Below are 23,333 nucleotides of genomic sequence, written 5' to 3'. Positions count from 1 at the left end.
AAAGCAGAATGAAGCATTCTGTGTGGGAGTGAAGTGATAGCGTCACCCTGCAGAAGGATCAAGCCACCCGAAGGGAGGCAAGCGTAGAAAGCCCAACCTTTCAAAGGTCCTCGCAGAACGGAGAGGACGGGCGGGCTTTAAAGAATCTGTGGCTAGACTATGTCTCTACCAGATACATTGTTACCGAAGGTAAGTAACTCATTCCTAGGATAGTGACGTCTAGCCGCAGATTCCTTAACTTAGAATAGATACCAAAGCCATACCCATAGAAGAGGCGGGTCTGCGACTGAACCCCACCAAGTTCTAGAGAGAACTTGGCCGTCAATAAGGTGACTAAAACAGTGCCGTCAATCATGTGACGAAGCACAGTGGGGAGAGAAATGTCAGTGCAGCTAACTCACAGACCATGAAGCTCAGAACAGAGCAGAGAACAATGGAAGGCAAAGGTACCAAAAGCCGAAAAGAACAGCACGAAAACCCCTTTTGTGTATAACGGGTTGAGAGAGGGAAAGCCCAGAGCCAGAATGCACGTGCTGGAGCAAGAGTTCACAACTTCGAAAAGGGAAGATGAACCAAGCCTAGGGCCCGAGGGATCGGCATGATCCGAGGTGTCGACAGAAAGCAAAAAGCGATTACAGGTCGACCAGGCAAAGCAGTGGAAAAAAAACTGTTGAACCCGTGCCTGCAAAATACAGGGGGCAACGCAGGCAAAAGGCTGACTCCTGCCCAGCAAGTGCCAGTATGGAACAAGAAAACGCATACTAAATATGTTGGAGTTAAAAGGAATCTGATGACACCGCCAGAAGTGGAACTGGACCTAGGATGCGAAAGATCAACCCGATGTAATGTGTCGCCTGCAAGAAAAACCCAGAGAGATAGCAATCGGTATGACAGAAAGCGCTTACCAGCCCAGTAGTATGTAGAACAGCGGAAGAAGCACTTTTCAAGCTGCATCAGCTAGACGCATGTGACATTGGCCGGCGACCAATCCATGGCCAGAAGGCCGGTAGTAAATTTGAAGACATGCCAAGACATAGGCGGTCAGTTACAACTGGGGAAAGGGCCAATGGAACAGAGCCGAGCGTCAAAGTAGGAGCAACACTGTAAGACATCGAAGCATACCGGAAGGCATCCAAGCACATCGTGTGGACGTTGGAACCATACGAAGAAAGAAAAGGCCTCCTGCAGGGCAGCGTGAGCATCTCTGATGCGCACAACATCAAAAAGGGACACAGCCCAAAAGGCGAATCAGGCAGGTGAGCACCACATAGAGACGGTGGCACAAGCAGACCGGGTCAGTAACCACGGACACCGCATGAAGGAAAGAGCAGCATCCCTACCTTGCTCGGGAAGAACCACGATCCCCTGTAAGCTAGAGGCACAACAGTGGAAACAGGATCAATGTAAGTGCTCCGGACTACAAGAAGCAAGTATTCCGAAAAAATATGCCCCATGAAAAAAAATCACAGTATGATCCAAGCAGAAGTGTTGAAACACAGCTGCGGGGCAGTAGGGAATGTGTAAAAAACCGCTGTAGGAGAAGTGGTGAGAAAAGAGGCCACATACAGCAGAGATATAAATGCTAAGCTAGTACCTTGGAGGACGAGCCCAATAAGGGCTGTGTGCCGAAGTTGCTACTATACTAAACATAGCCGCACTGTGGCGGAGACTGTGTGAGCCGTAAAAACAAGGACAGAAGCACTTCAGACAAGCAGGACCAAAGGCACCCTAAGGGCGACAGGGCGATGCTAATAATAGGATCGCAGGACAAAAGACAGGGAGGAATACTCCATAGGAGCGTACTAAGGCAAGGCAGTCACCCAGCACCAGCATATACCCCACATAGGGTAAGTGTCAACCCCTGATAAGGGGATCCTCTTGGGCAAAACATGCAGTCAATGGACTGAACAGAAGATTAAACCAGCCATACGGCTGAAATCCAACAAACCAGAGAAGGCTGAACAGCTGTGGACAGCAAACAGGTAACCTACTATACATGTTTGTGATAAAAGTGTAGGAAAATAAGGCACAAAACAGCACAAAGGTTATGGCAACCCGGGCATGGGGATCAAAAAGGTCCACACCATTAAACGGTAGATCTCTGAGGGCATCCCGAACATTATCTGGGAAACGACTGTCGCGCAGCCATGCATGCCGGCGCAAAGCCATAGTTCGAGCAAGAGCTCGTCCCACAGAATCAGTGGCATCAAGGGAAGAACTGAGCGAAAATTGCGCCATCCCCCTGCCATCAAGCCGAAGCAACTGTGACCACGGCTCCTCTGGAACAGAAGGGAGAAGGTTCTCGACCAGATCCCAGAGGGCCAAGGATGAACACACGAACACACACGCAGTATTCAATGCGCGGATACCCGCACTGATAGAAGCAAAAAGTTGGCGAGCACACGCGTCCAGCCACCTATACTCCCTAGTGGGAGGTAATAATGGCAAGGCAGATGAAGACTAAGTTAAAGGCCGCCTGAACAATGACCCCCTGAGCCGTAGGGTGAGTGGACAGGCAGAGTGGATCACCCGGAGCAGGACGGTGCCTACGGGCAATAGCCCTATCAACAGGATCACCAGAAAAGGGCCTTGCCCATGAGGCACGCAAATTGTCAAATAAAAAGAGCTGCCAAATGGCAGCAAAGGCTCCACCTCAATAGGCCCCATATGGAGCAGATCCAGTAAAGGATCAGAAAGCAGGGTTGCCACAGGAGGTCGAAAGTATGAGTTACTTACCTTCGGTAACGATGTATCTGGTAGAGACGATTCTAGCCGCAGATTCCTTCACGTAGAATTATCCCCGGGCGTGAGACTGGATCCAGAAACTTTTTTGCCACAGCATCCCTGCGCGCCGGGGGCGGGGGGGCGTCATCACGCGACTCCACCCAGGCGTCGTCCGTGTATGTGACGTCAGCGAGGTCACATAAGACCCGCTCCGGCGCGCCTACGTCAGTTTTGTTCGGAGAACTTTTCCGCACCACAACCCAGAACCACCAGATAAAAAACTGTGGAAGCATGGGAACAGTGTGCGAAGAGCAAAAAAATGGGAAAGAAACGGTGACTAACAACACCACCAGAGTAGTGCCAACACCGCAGAACACAAGGGCAGGGAAAGAAAAATGAAGAATAAGCAGAAACCTGCGCAGTCACCCTGCCAGCACATAGACAACCTCCCATCCCTGTGCCCCAGAGGCAAAGAACATGCGTAAAAGTTATGGCACACGTAGTAACCCCCCCCCCCCCCCCCCCCCCATCCTGAGCAAGGAATGGGACCAGTCTCAAGACAGATAACAAACTTCCAAGTCACCCCAACCTAGAGGGACAGCTAAAAAACAAGGAAGGCCTGGTTACAACTAATAATGTGGGAAGCGACAAGAAGAGGCTTTATAACAATTTTGCCCTGAAGAAGTCCTCTGGGACGAAACGCGTCGGCTACATTGTATGTGTCCTTTTATATGAAACAAAGAAGAATTCAATAAAGAAAATACCTATTTTGAAACAACACCTGCTGAATGGATTGACTTAATTGATGATTATAATTTAAAAGAAATATGTGGAGTGCTGGATCACGATGATGTGTTCATGATTTGTGGGATTGTTGATCCTAAAGAGGTTTAGGGGTATATAACCTCATGATCCGTGGCACCCAAAAAAGATACATTGCTGACCAGATTTTGTTGATAGGTGCAATCGGCTCTTACCCTATACCCCGTATTTCTTTTGTGTGTTGAGACTTGCACCATGGGCCCCTGATCCGGGGAATCCAGAGAAGCGTCAACCTCTTGACCAGGAGGCGTTGTTGCCGGCACCGGCGTCGATCGACACCGTGTAGAGGTCGCAGCGACGTCCGAGGAGTCGGGAGGAGTAGCAATCTCGCGAGGAAGCTTGGACGGTGGCCCCGGCGTCGATCGACGCCAGGTCGGAGTCGTCTGGGCGTCGACGACCTTCAGAGGGGACTCGACCCGGACGCCGTCCGACATCGATCCAACTGCAAAATGTGCCCTTTTGGTAAAGCCGGGCGTCGAGCCGGGAGTCGGGGCTGGCGCCGCTCCGATGTCAGCGCAGGAAGCCACTCAGAGCTATGCGAAGACTGATGGGGTGGGCCGGACGGGCGACTGGGAGGACCCACTGGGCTGTGACCCGTCAGCGCAGTATCGTCTCCGGATCTGGAGTCGAGGCACACAGCCGGCGCCGAGGAAGAATCCGCCGGCGAGGACCCAACATGAGTGCCCTACTACTGTTTGGGATCCGAAGGCGCTCCAGGCAGAGGTGGGGACTCAAAGTACAACTGGAGTGCAATAGAATAAGCCTCCATTTGGACATGCGTCACCCCAACCCCCGGAAAGGGAGTGTATGGAGGAAGCGACTGCCGGGCGCCCTTACCTGGCATAGAGCAAGAGAAGCGGGCGCCGGCCGTACGCGAATGGGAGGAGGACCTCCATGCTTGCCACTTGTGCTTACCTGCCCTCGAACATCGTTCACTGGAACGACCTCTGGATGGATCCAGAGCCGGAGGAGGGAGAGCGGCGATGCGAAGGTGCTGGACCGGACAGCTGTGCGGCCAGCAGTTTCATACGGCGCTCTCGGAGGGACTTGGGCTTCATCCTCTGGCAGGCGTCGCACTCTTTGGAGTCGTGGTGCATGCCGAAGCACCACATACAGATGAGATGCGGGTCAGTGCCAGACATCTGATGCGCACAGGCTTCACAAGCCTTAAAACCCGAAGGCATTGCACACGGTTCCAGCGACAGCGAAGGTGTTGAAAAGGCCTAAAAACCAGGCTAAGGAACTGCTGGACTTCCAGGATCCGCGTTGGGACGCGGAAAAGAAAACTGACGTCAGCGAGCCGGGAGGGGCATATAAAGCTCCGCTGACGTCACATCTGTGGACAACGTCAGGGCAGAGCCATGCGGCGCCAACCCCGGCGCGCAGAGGGGCCGGATCCAGCCTGGGGTTATTCCAAGTTAAGGAATCTGCAGATAGACGTCTCTATCAGATGAAAACAATATCGGGTGTAGTCATTAGTGGAGGCTATTTAGCATATTATTTAAACGCTCCCAAGTTATTAATTATCAAATACGGTTCTAGCTCCTTGTCCCCACACGGAAGACTACCTCCTCTGGACCTTTTTGGGCCACAACAGAACCATTGTTGTTCTACAACATTAATCCACCGAGGTTCGCATAACCGGGTCCCCTTGTTTTCTTTACTACGGGGTATGCCGGGGGGGGGGGGGGGGGGTTGGGCACCAAATCTGCCCTTCAAGCAGTCTCAGTGGCGCTGGTAAGCACCCCCACCCAGCCCCAATACACTAAACCCTGTCTGGGAGGTGGTCACAACTCCCTGTTACAGGCTACCAATTGTTCTGCCTTCCCCTGCTTGTGCTTGGCTCAGCAGCAAGAGGACAGAATCATGTCTCTAGTTGGCAGCTGCCCTATCTTGCTGTTCGGTTCTGGGAGACTGGTAGCAGGAGCACTGAGGGGCTCTCGAAGGAAATTTACAGTGCATGGAATAATACCTCCCACAACGTTTATGGTGTGGGGGGATGATTCGAACATGTTTGATACCAAATATGACCGGGTTCGTTACAACCGGTTTAGAGTTGGTCATCGCATAATGACGCATGGCCACTGTATATGTCTCAATGGCTGATGCACTTACAACTGAAGAGAATGGACAGGGTGCCCTGCTCATGCATGGGCACCCTCACACTTGGGACCCAGCACCCTGCCTTCAGGATTTAAAGGCCTGGCTTAGGGGTGACTTATAGGTTTTAAGTGTAGTGGCCTCAGATATAGGGAAACCTAGATCTGTGGTAAGCGGCGTTAGCACCAGCTTACACAGGCTGCAATGGCAGGCCTGGAGTCACAATTTGGGTGGCGTAATACATGCTGCTGTCCATAAGGAACCCCTGGTGTACCTATACCCTGGGTACCGTAGTACCATATACCATGGATTTATAAGGGTACACCAGTAGCCAATCTGTTGTGTACCTAAGCACTCACCATGTCCAATTTAGGGAGGAAACACAGAGACTGGGGTCCTGAGTAGCAAGATCCCTGTCAGACTTGTCAGAAAAACACGACACCACTAAAAAGTGGGGGTGAACATGAAAGCAGGTCCTACTTTCCTACACAACTCCCTCCCTCCCATCAAACGCAAGGAGATAAGACTAACCTTGCCCAGTTGAGTGTTCATTTTCTAAGTGGAAATATCTGTAGAGTCCATCTGCATTGACATGGTTACTCCCAGAACTATGTTCCACTGAATAGTCCATGCCCTGTAGGGAAATGGTCCACCTCAAAAGTTTGGGATTTTCACCCCTCATTTGTTTGAGCTATAAGAGGGGCTTATGGTCTGTCTGAACAATTAAGTGAGTGCCAAACAGATATGGTCTCAACTGCTTCAGGGCCCAGACCACAGCAAAGGCCTCCGTCTCTATAGCTGACCAACTCTTGTCCTTGGGGTGTCAACTTTCTGCTTATGAAAGCTACAGGTTGGTCCCGGCCCTCTGCATTAAGTTGTGACAAGACAGCTCCTACCCCTGTCTCAGATGCATCTGTCTGGACAATGAAGGCTTGCCAATAGTCAGGACTTTGCAGAATGGTAGCAGTGCACATGGCCTGCTTCAGGTCATCACATGCCTTTTGACAGCTAACTGTCCACTGAACTTTCTTTGGCATTGTTTTGCAGGGGAGATCATTAAAGGGAGTCACAATGAACCCATATTTCTAAATCCTGTAGTAACCAGTCAGGCCCAAGAAAGCTCTGACCCGAGTTTGGGTGGTGGGAGGAAACCAGTCCATGATGGTCTGGATTTTGCTCTCCAATGGTTGAACCTGGCCTCTACCTACCAGGTGGCCCAAGTATACAACCTTACTCTGCCCTATCTGGCACTTGGTGGCCTTGACAGTGAGGCCTGCCTTTTGCGGGCCTCCAGAACATAACTGAGGTGGACCAGGTGATCCTCGCAGGTGGAGCTAAAGACAGCAACATCATGTAGATATGCTGCATTATAGGCTTCCAGACCTGTTAGGACTTTGTTCACCAGCTTCTGAAATGTGGTAGGTGCATTTTCCAGAGCAAAGGGCATCGCAATAAATTGATAATGCTCACTGGGGGTTGAAATGCTGTTTTTGGATTGGCATCCTCAGTCTGATTTCCCAGTAGCCAGCAGTCATGTTAAATTCACTCAGAAACTTGGCTAAGGCCAAAGTATCTATGAGCTCATCTGACCTTGGAATAGGATGGGCATCAGTCCTAGTGACAACATTGAGACCTCTGTAGTCCACACAAACCCTCATCTTTCTTTTTCTACCCTTGGTGTGAGGTTTTGTTACCAGGACTACTTGACTAGCCCAGGGGCTATCTGAAGACTCAATGACCCACAATTCCAGCAACTTCTGGATGCCCACGTTGCAGCCTCGCAGATATCGGAAATGCAAACACCACACTAAAGAGCTACGGGGGCCGCTTTTGAACTGGTGGAATGGGCCCTAAGCCCTTTAGGGGGCTCATTCTTCACAAAGGCGTAACCGATTTTTATACAGAGGATAACCCATCGGGATATAGTCCTCTTCTGGACAGCACAGCCCTTCTTTGCACTCACATATACTATAAAGAGTTGGGCATCCACCCGGAACTCTCTGGTGCAATCAAGGTAGGACACCAACACTCTTTTTGGGTCCAGTTGATGGAGACGTTTTTCTTCCTGGGAAGGCTGCGGGGGTGCATAGAAGGTGGGCAGGGTAACAGACTGTCCCAGATGGAAAGGTGTTACCACCCTGGGTAGAAAAGACGCCCTAGTCCAGAGTACCACTTTGTCCGGAAAGACCCTCCGGTAAGGAGGCCGTTAAGACAGTGCCTGGAGTTCACTAATTCTCCAGGCAGAGGTCATTGCCACCAAAAAACCTGCCTTGATGGTGAGCAACTACAGAGGGCAGTTGTTCAGCAGCTCAAACGATGCACACATCAGAAAGATGAGAACCAAATTAAGGTCCCACTGTGGCATAATAAAAGGCTAAGGAGGAAACAAATGGGTTAACCCCTTAAAGAATTCTCTGCACAGAGGAGATTTGAAAAGAAAAGGCTGATCAGGAAGCTGGAGGAAAGGGCTGAAAGATAGCCCTTCAATGTGCCCAGAGCAGGGCCCTTCTGGGCCAAAGAGAGTTGAAATAGAAGGACTTCAGATAAAGGCGCAGATAAGGGGTCAATAGACCGGTCTGTACAATTTCACACATTTTGTTCCATCAGCAGGAGTATACTGACTTTGTGGGGGGCCGCCAAAATAACGCCACAGACTTCAGGAGAAAGGTCGAAAGCTGTCAACTGTCGCCGATCAAGTGGACAAGTTCGGGTGGAGACCCTCCCCTGCTGCTGCCACAGAAGATCCTCCCGAAGGGGCAGCCTGACCGCAGGATCGATGCTCATGTCTAGAAGCTCGGGATACCAAACTCTGCATGCCCAGTCCGGAACCATGAGAATAACTTGTGCCTGGTCGCTCCTGATCTTCTTGAGAACTCTGGGCAGGAGTGGTATGGGTGGAAAGGCGTATAGGAGGCCTGAGCATCACTCGCGACGAAAAGCGGTGCCAAGCAAGTGCTGTCTTGGAAACTCCAACGCGCAAAACAGCTGACATTGCACGTTCTCTTCAGAGGCAAACAGATCTAACCGAGGATCTCCCCACCGCTGAAAGAGACCTTGTGCCACCTACGCATAGAGATACCATTTATGATCCGCGAGGCACCTTTGGCTGAGTTTGACTGCCCTGGCATTCAGAGAACCAGCCAGGTGTTGTACCACCAGGGAAATTCCCTGTATTTCCAGCCAAGTCCAGAGATGCAGGGCCTCTTGACAGAGTCCACAACCCCACTCCGCCCGGACTGTTGCAGTACCACATTGCGGTAGTGTCATCGGTGAACCCCTGTACGAGCCTTCCCTTTATTGACGGCAAAAAGGTTTCAGTGCCAGTCGGATCGCACAAAGCTCCAACAGATTGATAAGGAGCTTGGCTTCCACCAGAGACCAGATTCCTCTGATCTCCACCTCCCCCAGATGGTTGCCCCATCCCAGATGTGATGCATCCGTCACTACTGTGAGATCTGGGTGGGGAAGGATGAGGGGTCTGCCCTTGAACCAATAGCGGTTTGTTAGCCACCACTGCAAGCCTTTCACAGCGCCCTCTGAAATCTGAACTAGGTCGCAAGATTTCCTGATGCTGTGCCCACAGGAACTTCAGGTCCCACTGCAGAGCCTGCATGTGCCAACGTGTATGGGTCACTAGCAGAATGCATGAGGCCCAAAAGCCTCAGAGTCATTCTCACCGGGATCCAGGATAGAGGCTGAAACATCGGTATCAGCCTGAATATCTGAATATCCTGGACTCGCCGTTCGGGGGGATAGGCCAGAAACTGCTTGGTATCTAGAAACCCTCCAATGAAAAGGAGAGTCTGAGAGGGAGTCAGGGGTGACTTCAGCACGTTGACAGTGAACCCCAGCAAATGCAGGAGGTTCACCGTAGCATGGAGGTGGGAGATGACTGCTTGGGGCGAGCACACCTAAAAACAACCAGTCGTCGCTTTTTCTGGTGGATACAGTATCTGCCTGTGGATTCCTCACCTTGTGAATATCCCCTGCGCCAGCAACATTCGGAAAGTTTTGTAGTTCTCCACGCCGACGAGGACGACGTCACGGCTCCGATCGCGGCTTCGCTGACGTCACTGGATCCATAAGAAGACCTCGTCGGCGTGATGACGTCAGTTCCACCCTTTTTTCCGTGCCTTCGAGGCACACGGACGGACTGACAACAATATATATTCAATATACACAGTACATAATATACAAACCAACACACACAGTGTGAAGACAACACAGGAAGGCAAAGAAATAACACTTCCTTTGATAGCAACAGATACATTTTGTCACATTAACAGTATTGCAGGTATACAAGGGTGGACAACGGGGAGGCGTGTGGGTCAGTGAGGAATCCACAGGCATATACTGTATCCACCAGAAAAAGCGTTAACGAAGCTAAGTAACTTGTTCTTCTGATGGATACGTCTGCCAGTGGATTCCTCACCTTGTGAATAGATTCCCACAGCAGTCCCACTCCCGGAGGAGGGTGTCCACCCTTCTATACCAGAAAATCCTGAAGGACGGAACGAGCAAAGAGTCCGTCCCTCCTCACCTCAGAGTCCAAGCAGTAATGCTTCGCGAAAGTGTGGAGGGAGGCCCAAGTTGCCGCTCTACAAATGTCCTCCACAGGAACACCTCTAGATAAGGCAGATGTAGAAGACTTTGCCCTAGTAGTATGAGCCCTTATACCCTCTAGAGGCTCCTTACCGGCCAAAGAGTAACATATCTTGATGCACAAGATAATCCATCTGGAAAGGGTGCGCTTGTGCACCGCTCTGCCTTTCCTGCAGCCAACGAAGCCCACGAAGAGCTGGTCGTCCACTCGAAAGTCCTTAGTCCTATTGAGGTAGAAGCTCACCGCCCTCTTAGGGTCCAAGCGGTGAAGCCGCTCCTCCTCCTTGGAAGGGTGAGGGGGAGGATAGAAGGTAGGAAGGGTTATGGATTTCCCCAGATGGAAAGGAGTTACCACCTTAGGCAGAAAAGCAGCCCTGGTCCTGAGTACCATTCTATCAGCATGAATGGTCAAAAACGGGGGTTTTGAACTCAGAGCTTGAAGCTAACTTACCCTCCTTGCCGAGGTAATAGCAAAGAGAAAGACCGTTTTAAAAGATAACAGCCTTAAGTGACACTTGTGCAAGGGCTTGAAAGGAGAACCCATCAGGTAAGTTAAGACAAGATTTAAGTCCCATTGAGGCACAATGAAAGGAGTAGGCGGAAACTTATTGGTGAGGCCCTTAAGGAATCGTAAAACAATAGGTGACAAACAATGACGGCTGATCTGGCAAGCAAAGGAAAGCCGACAAAGCCGATAGATATCCCTTCACAGTAGCTACAGCAAAGCCTTGCTGAGCAAGAGAAAGAGCAAACTGACGGATGTTGGATAAACGAGCCCTCAAAGGGTCAATAGACTTCTCCCCACACCAATGGACAAATTTGGACCACCTATAGGAATAGATGGACTTGGTGGAGTGACGCCTGGCAGACAAAATCACATCAGGCGGGAGAGAAAAAGAATTCAGGTTGCCCCGTTCAATCTCCAGGCATGAAGGATAAAGCTCTGGAGGTGGGGGGTGTAGAACCTGCCCCTCCGACTGCGAGAGGAGGTCTGCCCTGAGAGGGAGACGGAGCGGAGGGCACAAGGAGACGTGGAGAAGATCTGTGTACCACACCCTTCTTGGCCAATCCAGGGCGATCAATATGACTTGGGCCCAGTCTTGGCGAATCTTCCTCAGAACCCGAGGAATCAAGGGTATGGGAGGAAAAGCGTAAAGAAGATGTGAGCTCCAACTCAACTGAAACGCATCCCCCAACGCTCCCTGCGTTGAAAACTGGAGACTGCAGAATGACGGGCAGTGAGAATTCTCGTGAGTGGCAAACAGGTCCACCCGAGGAGTTCCCCACGTCCGAAAGACGTGACGAACCACCTCCGGATGGAGCCTCCACTCGTGGTCGGCGGAGAACTGCCGACTGAGACGGTCTGCACGCACGTTCAGCACCCCGGCCAGATGATTTGCCATCAGACAAATCTGTTGATCCTGAGCCCAGGACCAGAGACGCAGAGCCTCTCTGCAGAGACAATGTGATCCCAATCCTCCCTGCTTGTTGACATACCACATCGCCGGTAGTGTTGTTCGAACCCGGATCCAGAGGAGCAGCCGGAGTCGAACGAGGTCGAGCTGGAGCCGGTTAAGATGGAAGAGGTGTTGATGTCCTCGGCGCCAGGAAATGCCACGATGGCGTTGCCAGGAAAAAAGGCATAAAAGGAGCCTGAGCGTAGGCTTAAAGAACCCCCAAGTTGAAAGCCATTGGACCCATGGGACCCTAAGGAGCTCCAGAGGGGTACATCGCTCTAGTGAAGACTCCATACATCACATTTAAATAATGCGTTGGGATCTTGACCCTGGCCTGGAAAGGGAGGATATGGCTCAGACTGAGGCATAACCGGACTCGGGCCGATCCGCGCCGACGGTGGAGCCAGCAGAGCCGAAGACTCATCAGGAGCCGTATCTTCCTCAACTGCAGCCGGAGAATGAGCTGGCGTTGGAGATGGAGTCGGAGCCGGAAAATGCTCCGGTGAAGCCGCAGGCGATGTCAGGCCAACAGGAGAGGCAGAGACAGGAGAAGGAGAGACAAGTCCTTACGACGTCGAGAAGGTGAGGTCGATCTCGGGGCTGCCTCTCTATTCGAACGATGTCGAGAACCATGCCTCTTCTTCTTTTTGTGCTTCTTGGACTTCGAAGCATGCCTCGACGTCGACTTCGACGCCGACCTTGACCTCAATCTGGATCGTATTCAACCTCTCTTCTCTTTTTTCATTCTAGCAATAAACAAATTGCCCTTTCTTTCCTTTAAAGCTTTTGTACTCATCTTGCGGCAGCAAGAGCATCCCTCACGCCGTGATCCGACGACAGGCATCAGACACAGTCCTCGTGCGGATCCGTGATGGACATGTGCTTACCGCACTCCCTGCACGGCTTGAATCCGGACTTCTTAGTCGACATTTTCTAACAGGAAGCAAGAAGAAAGAGACACCAGCAGAAAAACAAAGCAACTAGCCAAAGCTACGGAGAGTCCCAGAAAACCATTAGCGTCGACGGCGCGGAAAAAAGGGAACCGATGTCATCATGCCGGCGAGGTCTTCTTATGGATCCAGTGACGTCAGCGGAGCCGTGAGCGGAGCCGTGCCTCTGTGACGTTGGCGTGGAGAGCTACAAAAGTTTCCGAATGTTGCTGGCGCAGGGGATATTCACAAGGTGACGAATCCACTGGCAGATGTATCCATCAGAAAGAGAAAGACTGCAACCCCTGATCGCGGCAGATGGGCTGCGACCACCGCCATCACCTTTGTGAACACTCGAGGGGCGCTGGTGAGGCCAAAGAGGAGCACTGCAAATTGAAAATGCTCGTGACCCACTGAGAAGCTCAAGTAGCGACGATGGGCAGGCAGGATGGGAATATGAAAATAAGCATTCTGCAGTCTCCTGGATCCAAGGTATGGAAGGCATTAGGGGCTCTGAGCTCGAGACCCCAGGCTGCAGGCCCTCTGTCAAGATGTTAGTCTTGAACCCCACTGTAGGAAGCTGCAGGTCAAGGACCTCCGCAGCCCCATGCACCACCATGGAAAAAGATGCTTCCTCCTCCATAGCCAGGGTAGGAGGGGAAAGCATGACAGTCTGGGGAGTTATCCAACCCACTGGCATCACCCAGTTCCTCGTACCAGTCCATTTCCTGTTGGTGCGGTATTTCCAAGTGATCCTGCTTCCCCTCCCAATCCTCTTCCTCCATCCCTAACCCTTCCGAATAGGGCAGGGTGAACAGCATGGAGCCGTACAGCTCCGTCGGCGCCAGTCTCACGTCGGAGGACGCCTGACCGGCTTCGTGTTGTCAGGAATGAGGATCGAGGAGACGCCGCTGGCGACACCAAGGACCTCAGCGCCGGACGTGACTCCGGGAGAAGGTCGCTGAAGAGGTGCCACTGGCATGGGAATCACAGGGGTCCTTCTGTCTTCTGAGCCTGCGTGCCCGGAGGCGCACAAGCAGGGTCAGGCTGCCAAATATGACGGACACGGTGTCATAAAACTTTCAGCTGGGCGGGGGTCGCTCCAGGCCCCGAAAGGGGAGGGAAATGCAGGGCCGAACCAGGCACCCTCTCCGCGGAGCAGAGGCTTTAACGCCGAGGTTCCTTCGCCACGTCACGAGACGGGCAAGGCAAACTCAAAGCACTCTTCGACTTCTTGTGTTTTTTTGTGGTGCCTCTTACCAGACTTCGACAAAGAGGACTTCGATTCACCGGAGCGATGCTCGGATCTTCCTCTCGGCAGAGACCGACGAGGTAATCACCGCGGTGCAGGACGCCTGGCCGGTAGTTTTAAGGACCGCTCCCTCGAAGCCTTCTGCGCCATGACTCTTTCAAGGATTGGCACTGGCTGGCGAAGAAAGAAAAGAACTGACGTCAGGATGACGAACACGATGCCACGCAGGTTCGACCATGTCTCTGAAATGAGGAAAATTCTTCAGCATCCTGAGCACTTTCAGGGCACTTAATCCAAAGAGGACAGTGGAGGAGCCAGATCCAGTCACATGAAGGAGAGGTGGATTTAAATGCCCAGAAACAGTAGGAGCCAATGGGGAGACCCAGGCAAGAAACCATAGGCAGATCTTACGCTGCAGGTCCTGATGAAGTGGAGCCTGAGGTGCCAAACTATAACCAACAAACAATGCGATGAATAGGGCCGTAGATCCGGACCTATTGGACTTTAAAGATAAATGGAGAAAAGACAGGCAGATAGAGCGGACAGATGCGGACTGGGACATGATTCCGGGACACATTTCACGGATATGGCGGAACACAAGGCTGAAACTCTTGCACTTTAATTATGTACACTGCACCTACCGCCACTTAGCACGCCTACACAAGACGGCCGAGGCACCTTCACAATGTTGTTCTAGATGCAGGCTTGAGCAGACTGACTTCTACCACATGACGTGTCAATACACGGCGTTTTGCCCCATCTGGATGGGAGTGTGCGTATACCTCATACAATGGCTGGGTAGACCTCACACCGAGACATGTTTGCTGGACTTCACGCCCAGCCTGAAAACTGACAGGCCGGGAATAGGCTCTTGAAGCTCGTCCTGGCACGTTGAAGGATAGCTATGCATTGGAACACAATTGATGGCAACGTCAACTGAGTAGAGGACACCCAATTCAATTTGAACCCCGGGACCCTGGGCGGTCCCAGGAACTTCTACACCGGCTCCGATGCCAGAAGAGAAATCTTTTGTCTTATCTGACACCAAGGCGAACCCGACAAGATTGCAACCAAAGTCCTGGGTCTCCGTGAGAGTTGCACTGAGACTTCTTGTCAATTTGGCCTCCTGCAGCATGCCTGTCGAATACACCAGATTGCACGTGTGGCTCTGGATCTGAAATCTCAGTGGGCTCAGCACCAATGAAACTTGTGAGATTACATCCAGATTTTGGAGGAGACTGCAAACGTCCTGCAGTGGTGGCTGCTCGGTTGCAACTGAACCAGCGACAGCCCCTCTCCCTACCCCACCCAGACCTGACAGTAGAGACATATGCATCACTGCTGGTTAGGGGTGGACACCTGGGAGAGGTAGCGATCAGCAGACTCTGGTCTGATGGAGGCACCTGAGTGCCTGCATTGATAAGGGCCAAAAGGAAGTGTTACAAAAAGGGCAATGCAAGGTCTAAAGATAAAGCCCTGAACATTAAGTCATTTAGATTAATAGAGCAACAGGCAAACCAAAGTCAGTTTAGGTCTTCAGTGGGATGAGTAATTTGGTATTTGGTGAATACTCCCAAAACTGTACTGAGAATAACAGGGTTCTTTTTTATGGGTATAATCAAAAGGGGGACGTCAGAGCTGGTTATTTATAGAGGTCCTGTTCCTGTGCTCCTAGGTGTGTTCATATACATCAAAAGAGAACAGTTCCTCGCTTGGGGCCTAAGTAGAGAGTAGCAATTATTTCCTACACAATTATTAATGGTATCTGGGGAGATCTGAATTTCAGATCATAATACCCTCACACACCTGTTAGGGTGTCATGCTTCATCATTGGGCACTCCTCGTCGGACCGGCGCTGCAATGTCCAACGGGCCTGGTGGCATCTTTATCGGAGATCTTGTGATCTGAGAACGCCGTTTTCTGAGTGAGGTGTGTGGGGCTATTGGAAAATAATGTCTTCTGATATGTACGAAAAGTGATTTAAAATAGGCCCTGGCCTTGTTGATTCTCTTTAATAAGTATTCAAGGTTGGGACTAAATAAAAGCCAGTGAGGCTACGCTAATGAGTAAAGGTATTGAGGTAGCCTTTAGTTGACTTGGGTCAACATGTTTCGTGTCTTTTGTGCTCCAAGATAGAGCGACACTTTTTCAGGAGCGAGGGGTAGATATCTATATGTAATGACCTCCGATGGTCAGACAAGGAGTGTGATCTACCCTTCTTGATAACAAGGCCCTAATTTAGGGTTCTTGAAAGGACGCTCCATCTAGAAAGATAGAGTCAGGGAACAAAAGGGGGGATAGAGATACCATCAGCGACTAGTAAAGGTGGAACTAACCAGCATAATGAAAACCGGTATATCACCATAATTCAGATCTCCCCAGATACCATTAATAATTGTGTAGGAAGCCATTGATACTCTCTACTTAGGCCCCAAGAGAGGAACTGTTCTTTTTTTATGGCACTGCTAGCCTCCTGTGCCACACCATATGCATCACCTGTGACCTTAAAGCACAAATGTCTGTAAGTATGCATCGTTTAACTTAATCACGTAGATGTGCTAAACTGCCGCCAACACCTGAACTGAAATCTCCATTTTGTCCAGTCCCTTTATCCGGTTTCTCTTACTACTAGCTCTTTTTCTCAGTCCAAAAACAGGAGCTTCATTTTTAAGTCAAACCCTTCAGCTTGGGCCTTAGCTAAGGCAAAACAGTCACACTGACTTGGTCGCTCTTCCTCCTCAACAGAGCAATAGTAGGGGGGTGGGAAGAAGGTTTTTACTTCAGTGTCAGAATTGGTCTTTGATCTGTGAGGACTTTTAATGGTCTACTGTGGATTTACACTTAAAATGCTTAAACGTCTGCCGAAGGAAGTCCCAACTGCCCAGTCATCTATTCACAACTTCCCACACTGGTAGTGCTAGTTTTCAAACCTGTGTAAGGATCAGTCCTCCTACTACAAATGTATTGGTCACAAAAAAGTGCTTTGACTCCTCCATTCTAGATTTGTGTTATTTGAATTAGTTTTCCCAGTTAATAGGCTGAGAATGCTAATTTTGCTTTAAAGAACTGCAAGTCTGTGTTCTAACCTTCACCATTGAATTGGAGGTCAGCACTTTGGCTGTAACAAATTCCAACCTTGTACTGAGAGCACATTATCTGTCAAGAGAACGAATAGGTCACCCTCCAGCTCACCCCAAACCCCAGTTCAAAGGGAAGGTCAATGCTTTTTTAGCATCTAAAAAGGGAGATTTGTGGCACGTTATAGTGGAATGTGCTGGAGTCACATTGCCCAGAGCCTCGCTTAAGCAAGTGCAGAAAATGGTTGTGACAGAAAAGATAGTCCTCAGAAGACCATCCACTCCTGTCCGGAATTATTACTTCCCTTAACCATGTAAATTAGTTGTGAAAGTTAGACATAACTGGGAAACAATTGCTTCACTACTATTTTTAAGCAATCTAGGTGTTTCTTGCTACTGTTATTTACGCGCAGAGTGTGACATCTCCAGATTGAGCATTGTCCAGCAAGGTGTACATTCTTCCTAGGCAAACTTAAATCTGATACCTACAGGAGATTAAGGTCTCCGCAATTATCAAACTGTGGTTCGAGACTAGGCAGATTCGGTCTTAAAAATTAACTAGTCGAGGGGAGGAGCCAAGATGGCGACCGGAGCAGACACTTGAGCGCCCGGCTCCGCCGGCCCTTGGCCTCGGACTATCATCCTGATTCCTATCCTCGCCGATTTTCGAGGTGCAACGTGCGCGACGACGCGCTGACCGCGCCGCCGCTTTCCCGGAGTCTGAGCCCGCCCGGATGCCGGAGCTCTTGGTGCCTTTGTTCTCCGCGCTGGACCCCTGCTCCATTGTGGCCTTGGTCGGCCCCCTGGAAGCTCCGCAGTCACTGGACCCCCGGCGCAAATCAGAGCCCCGCGGCCCCGATCCCGCCTCACACCACGGACTGTCGCCAGACGAGCCGGGGGAGAGACGCCCGGACACCTCCTTCACCTTTCACCTGACGGGCTGGAGCTATAGGGTAAGCCCCGGTGTGGCGGGTCTCCTGCCCCGCTCTGTGGCCCGCGCTGTGGAAGGCTGCAGACCCCCTTCTTCTATTGCCTAGTCGGCTGCAAAGAGAGTCCGAGAGAGGGGAAGCGACTGTTGGCTTTCACCTGTTGCGGCGCAGACCTGCGGGGAATTGTCTCCTTGTTACGACCCCCCCCCTGGCCACTGTACCGTTCAGCGGTAAAACATGGCGTTGATTGCCTGCTCGCTGCTGGGGGGTGATGCTCCGGTCTCGCCCGCTGCCTGCTTCGCCCTCCCTCTACCAGACTCCAGCTCCACAGTGCCGTCCCGGATTGCTGCCGATGTGGGGGCGCAGCTTCCGCTGACATGCGGCTCCGTTCTGGCTGCCCTGCGGGACTTTCGTCTGCAATTGTGTGTTGGCTTGCAAACGCTGAGTGAGCGGTTCGACTCCATACTGTCGGCTGCGGGTCGTGAGCGCCCCGTTTGTTCTCAACAAGACGTGGGTCTGCCAGTGCTTCTGTCCTCTTGCGGGGACGCAACGACTGGGTATAACCGTGCTGCACTGGTGTCTGCATCTGGCTTTCCCGGCACCCAGGATCAATCGATCTCCTGCTCAATTGTGGACACTTTGTTTCCCCGTTCATTGCTGCCTGCTTTGTTGTTGCCTGCCTCACCGCGCCCGCAGGAGTATCCAGCTGAGCGACACCTGGCGTCCTCGAGGAACTGTTCACGGTGGCCTACGGCTTCTTTTATGTGGAACTCCTGTACGTTACAGGCCAGGTCTGGATTTTATATGGTGCACGAGGGGACCTCAATAGATGATCGGCGGCCATTTTGTGACTCTACTTCTCCATCTTCTCCCAAGCGGCCATATTGTCTTTGTTTGCACGGGCTGCGGGGCCTTCATGTGGGGGCTAGTCTAATCTTACGCCCGCGATCGGGCCAGGGCTAGATTGCTTTCTATCACCATGGTTTCACGGATGGGCTGGACTGGGACTGGAACTGTCTGCATAGGTTGTGCGCATTCGTCGCGATTTGTCTGCCTTCCTTATATTGTTGTGACACGTTATCTTCACACGACCGCCTTTGGGTGTAGTGGGTTCTCAGTGTGTGGAGACGTAGTTGGCCGGTGGTTTTCGGGCGCCCCGAGGTTACGTGGGCTCCTCCCCGCTTTCTTCTTTGTTTTCTTATTTTCTTTCCTTTATTCCTACTTTCTCTCTTGTCTATATTTCGGGTTCATTGGGCGACAGGCACTATGCTGGGGGGGGGCAGGCCGTAGCCTCCGCATTGGTGTAGGGTGGGGGGGGGGTAATTAACTGTTTCTTTTTAGTTCTATGGGCCTTTTTCTTTTATGTCTCTGCGCTATCCTTGTTTCCGATTCGGGGTCCGGGTGTGGGGTGGATTGAGTGGGGGCGGCTTTGGAGGGGTGCGTATTTACTCATGTGACTATCCTGTTATATAACTGCAACGCCTCACTCTCTGAGATTTTCTATGGCCGTTTCTAATGATGCTGCTGCTCTCCTGTGTGATGAAGCCATCTTGCGGACTCGAATCTCCTTGGTTCTATCCTCTACTGACTTTTTTCCTCGATAAAATTATTTTGAAAACCTTAAAATTAACCTTTACTTCTCCTTCCCCTGGTGTCAAGGATCTCTCCAGTGTATAACTCCTGAATCGTTGCTAATCTTGACCATTGATGCACAGGGGATGTAATGTTTGTCTCAGTGCTTAACCGTTTTGTGGCCGGCCTGATGGTTGTAGGCCCGTATTTGTTCTTTTAATATGCACAAATAAAGGTTTAAAAAAAATAAAAAAATAAAAATTAAAAAAAATTAACTAGTCCGCATACACACTGGAAAAGGAAATATGGCCACATAATGCATGCATATGTAATGCTGACCACACACAACTATAATAGGAAGCTTCCAGTTCCACTATAAGGTGAAAGAGTAATCTTTGGTTGGGAATAAAGGAAGTGAAGGATATAGTAATGCTACAAAATAAAAAGACTGAATATCATAACATTTTTATTTTATCTTTCTTTTCAATCCTGTTTTCAAAAATACTTTAATTACTTTAACTAGAAATGAAATATATACACTTTCTACCCTCAGAAAACATCACAATAACCTCCTGTAGATAGTTGACAAGCTTATAATGTGAAAATACCAGAGAAGTTAATCAATGTTTCCTCAAGAGAACCAACTTATTTTTTAATGTGCCCACGGAAAACTATCGAAATAAATTTCAAGCATGGAAACAGATAATAGTTAATTAGTATATTTTGTTTTAAAGATTTTTAAAATACTTCAATAAGCATTCTTCTGTGATCCTGTTGAAAACCTTTTTTTTTTTTTTTTTTTTTTAGAAATGGAAACTGTTTGCATATTTCAAAAAACTAGTATATACAAATAAAATGGTTGAAAATGCATATTACACTCACCGGTGTGGGCAACCTTGACAAATCTTTTGATCTGCAAAAGACCCTCCTAAAACTTTACTTAACATAGCTGCGTTTCCCAAAGCTTTTAAAGCTTCATCCAGGCTATCAACCAATGAATTAAAAAATTCTAAGGCATCATGTTGTTCGCGCAGATTAACTGGCTCTCCCCAAAGCCTGAAAAGAAAAGATTTGCAGTGAACACAATATCTTTAGTTTTTATACACTCATTCTTACATGATATACACCAGCACATTCTAAAATTTAGAGCCTAGAAGCTGCTTGATAAAAAAAAAATATATATATATATTATCTACTGGCGGTCGCCAGTAGATAGAATGTTGCGGATTTCCTATGGAAACACGGTCCTAACTATAACTATTTGGAATAACTTTGGCGCCGGTTGACGGATCCTCGCGATATTTTCAAAATAGGTGGGGCGCTCCGCTCCGCTCCTACCCTGAAAGTCTCGGGGGGATTCGTCAAGCGGGGGCTGAGAAAAAAGGGGTGTCCCAAAACGCGTTTTCCCCATGCATTTTCCCATAGGACCTTTAGTCCGAGCTACAGCCCGAACGGCTGAACAGAATTACTTGAAATTTGGCAGAGAGGTAGTCCTCAGGTTAGAGATGTGCCTTTTGCAGGTCTGGTGTAAATCTGTTCAGTAGGTCCTGAGAAAATAGCATTTAAATCAATATATATATCTGTAAGCGCGCTCCGTGCGCTTACGGTAAGCTTACCGTACGCGTACGGTGCCGTGCGCGAGCTCAATTCTGATTGGTGGTTACATGACTGTAAACATTCGAATCGGTCGAAATCAGAAAGTGTCGGCCGCCATTTTCTGTCTCTCGCACTGAAAAACAAAGGTGGATAACGTGAAAAGGGGGCAACGAAGAGAGTTGCAGAACCCCTAGCGTTTGTCAGGGGGTCCACGAAGGACCAAAAAGTACGAAAAATACATGTAATAAATTTTTTTAAAAATCGCGGAGTGCGCGTACGGTAAGCTTACCGTACGCGCACGGCCCACAGGTGCAGCAAGTGCGGTCTTCGTCAGTGCTGTTTCGATTTTCTGGTCCCCCAGTGCAACAAGGCTGCCCTCCTTCAGTCCTACTTTCAAGTCGGTCGAGATCTGACTTCTGGGAGCCAGGGGTGCCCTATTTATCTTCAGAAAATGCAATCAGGGTAGGATGCAGTTTGTAGTCAATGGGCTACTAGGTCCCTTCCCTCCTGATGGCACTTCCTTGAAAGTGTGGCATCTGGTTTCCCCAGAATGCACAATTATGCCCACTCCCAACATGGCGAGATCACTCTCTTGACACTAGAGCTCCCTAGCCCAATGCCAGAGCAGACGAACTCAGCCGCTGGTGCATGATGGATCACGAATGGCATCTGGACTCGGACGTGGTGCAAGGTCTCTTTCTGCAGTGGGGAGAGCCTTGGTTAGATCTATTCGCCACCGGAGAGAACGCGCAATGTCAGCAGTTCTGCGTGTTGGAATTTCCAAGGCGGTACTCGCTCGGAGACGCTTTTCGTCGCGAGTGGAGTTGCGGTCTGTTGTACGCCTTTCCGCCTATACCACTTCTGCCCAGAGTGCTGAAGAAGATCAGGTGCGACCGGGCCCAAGTCATCGCAGTGGCTCCGGATTGGGCACGAAGGTACTGGTATCCCGAGCTACTCAGTATGTCAATCGATCCTCCGATACGACTGCCTCTTCAGGAGGACCTTCTGTCGCAGCAGCAGGGAATGGTCCTCCACCCGAACTTGTCCAGTCTCCACCTCCATGCGTGGAGATTGAGCGGCGACAGTTGATGCCATTTGACTAGCCTCCTGAAGTCTGTGATATCATTCTGGCAGCCAGGCGTCCCTCCACAAAATCGGTATACGCCTGCAGGTGAAACAAATTTGTGGCATGGTGCACAACAAAGGCTGTGGATCCCCTTTCCGCCCCTCTTTCTGAGGTTCTCCTCTTTCTTTGGCCCAGCAGGGCTCTGCTCTGGGCACCTTGAAAGGTTATCTTTCTGCAATCTCTGCTTTCTCACGGCTTCCTGATCAGCCTTCTCTTTTCAAGTCCCCTGTTGTTTCTCGTTTTCTTAAAGGCATTACTCACATGTTTCCTCCTGTCCCCTTCATAATGTCTCAGTGGGATTTGAATCTTCTCTTGACCTTTCTGATGTGCGCTCCCTTTGAGCCCCTTCACAATTGTCCACTTCGTCTTCTGACTCTTAAGACTGCTTTCCTGGTAGCTATCACCTCGGCTAGACGGGTGGGTGAGTGAGCTCCAGGCTCTGTCATATAAGCCTCCCTTTCTTTCTGTTCATCCGGACAAGGTTGTCCTCCGGACTCGTCCTTCTTTTCTTCCGAAAGTGGTGACCCCCTTTCACATCGGGCAATCGGTCGCTTTGCCCACATTCTTTCCGCCTCCGCATCCTTCGAAAGAGGAAGAGAGGCTCCACCGTCTGGACCCCAAACGTGCGCTGTTCTTTTATTTGGACCGCACCAGACAGTTCCGGGTGGACGACCAACTTTTTGTTGGATACGTAGGTGCTAAGAAGGGGAGAGCCGTACACAAACGGAACATCTCACGGTGGGTCGTCTTTTGTATAAAAGTTTGTTACTCCTTGGCGAAAAAGGACCCTCCTGTTGGGCTGAGAGCACATTCCACCGCGGCGACTACTGCCCTGGGACGGGGAATTCCCTTGCAGGACATCTGTCAGGCGTCGACGTGGGCCTCACTGCACACGTTCGCCAAGCACTATTGCCTGGACAGCCAAGTCCAGAGAGGTGGCTTCTTTGGCCGTTCTGTTCTCCAGGACTTTCTGGTGTGATCTTGGTTCGCAGACCCTCCACCGGGGTTGGTTTTGCTGGGGTATCTATTCTAAGGTGAGGAATCTAACTAACGTGTTTCTTTTAGATGAACAAGTTACTTACCTTCGGTAATGATGTTATCTGTAAGCAACATTAGTTAGTTAGATTCCTCACCGACCGACCCATCC

General features: G+C 50.4%; 1 protein-coding gene across 2 annotated transcripts in view; it reads right to left on the bottom strand.

Annotated features, from left to right (window-relative positions):
• USP9X (ubiquitin specific peptidase 9 X-linked) overlaps positions 1–23,333 on the bottom strand; it is a 1,605,828-nt gene that overhangs the window by 406,029 nt on the left and 1,176,466 nt on the right. For both annotated transcript variants that reach the window (XM_085622934.1, XM_085622935.1), the window contains exon 33: positions 20,347–20,520. In XM_085622934.1, the coding sequence (XP_085479060.1) occupies positions 20,347–20,520 (174 nt within the window). The remainder of the gene's footprint in view (positions 1–20,346; positions 20,521–23,333) is intronic.

The sequence above is a fragment of the Triturus cristatus genome, chromosome 8 (genome assembly GCF_964204655.1).
Source record: "Triturus cristatus chromosome 8, aTriCri1.1, whole genome shotgun sequence".
NCBI lineage: Eukaryota > Metazoa > Chordata > Amphibia > Caudata > Salamandridae > Triturus > Triturus cristatus.
Note: the sequence above shows the minus strand (reverse complement) of the source record. Positions and strands in the feature narration are given on the sequence as shown.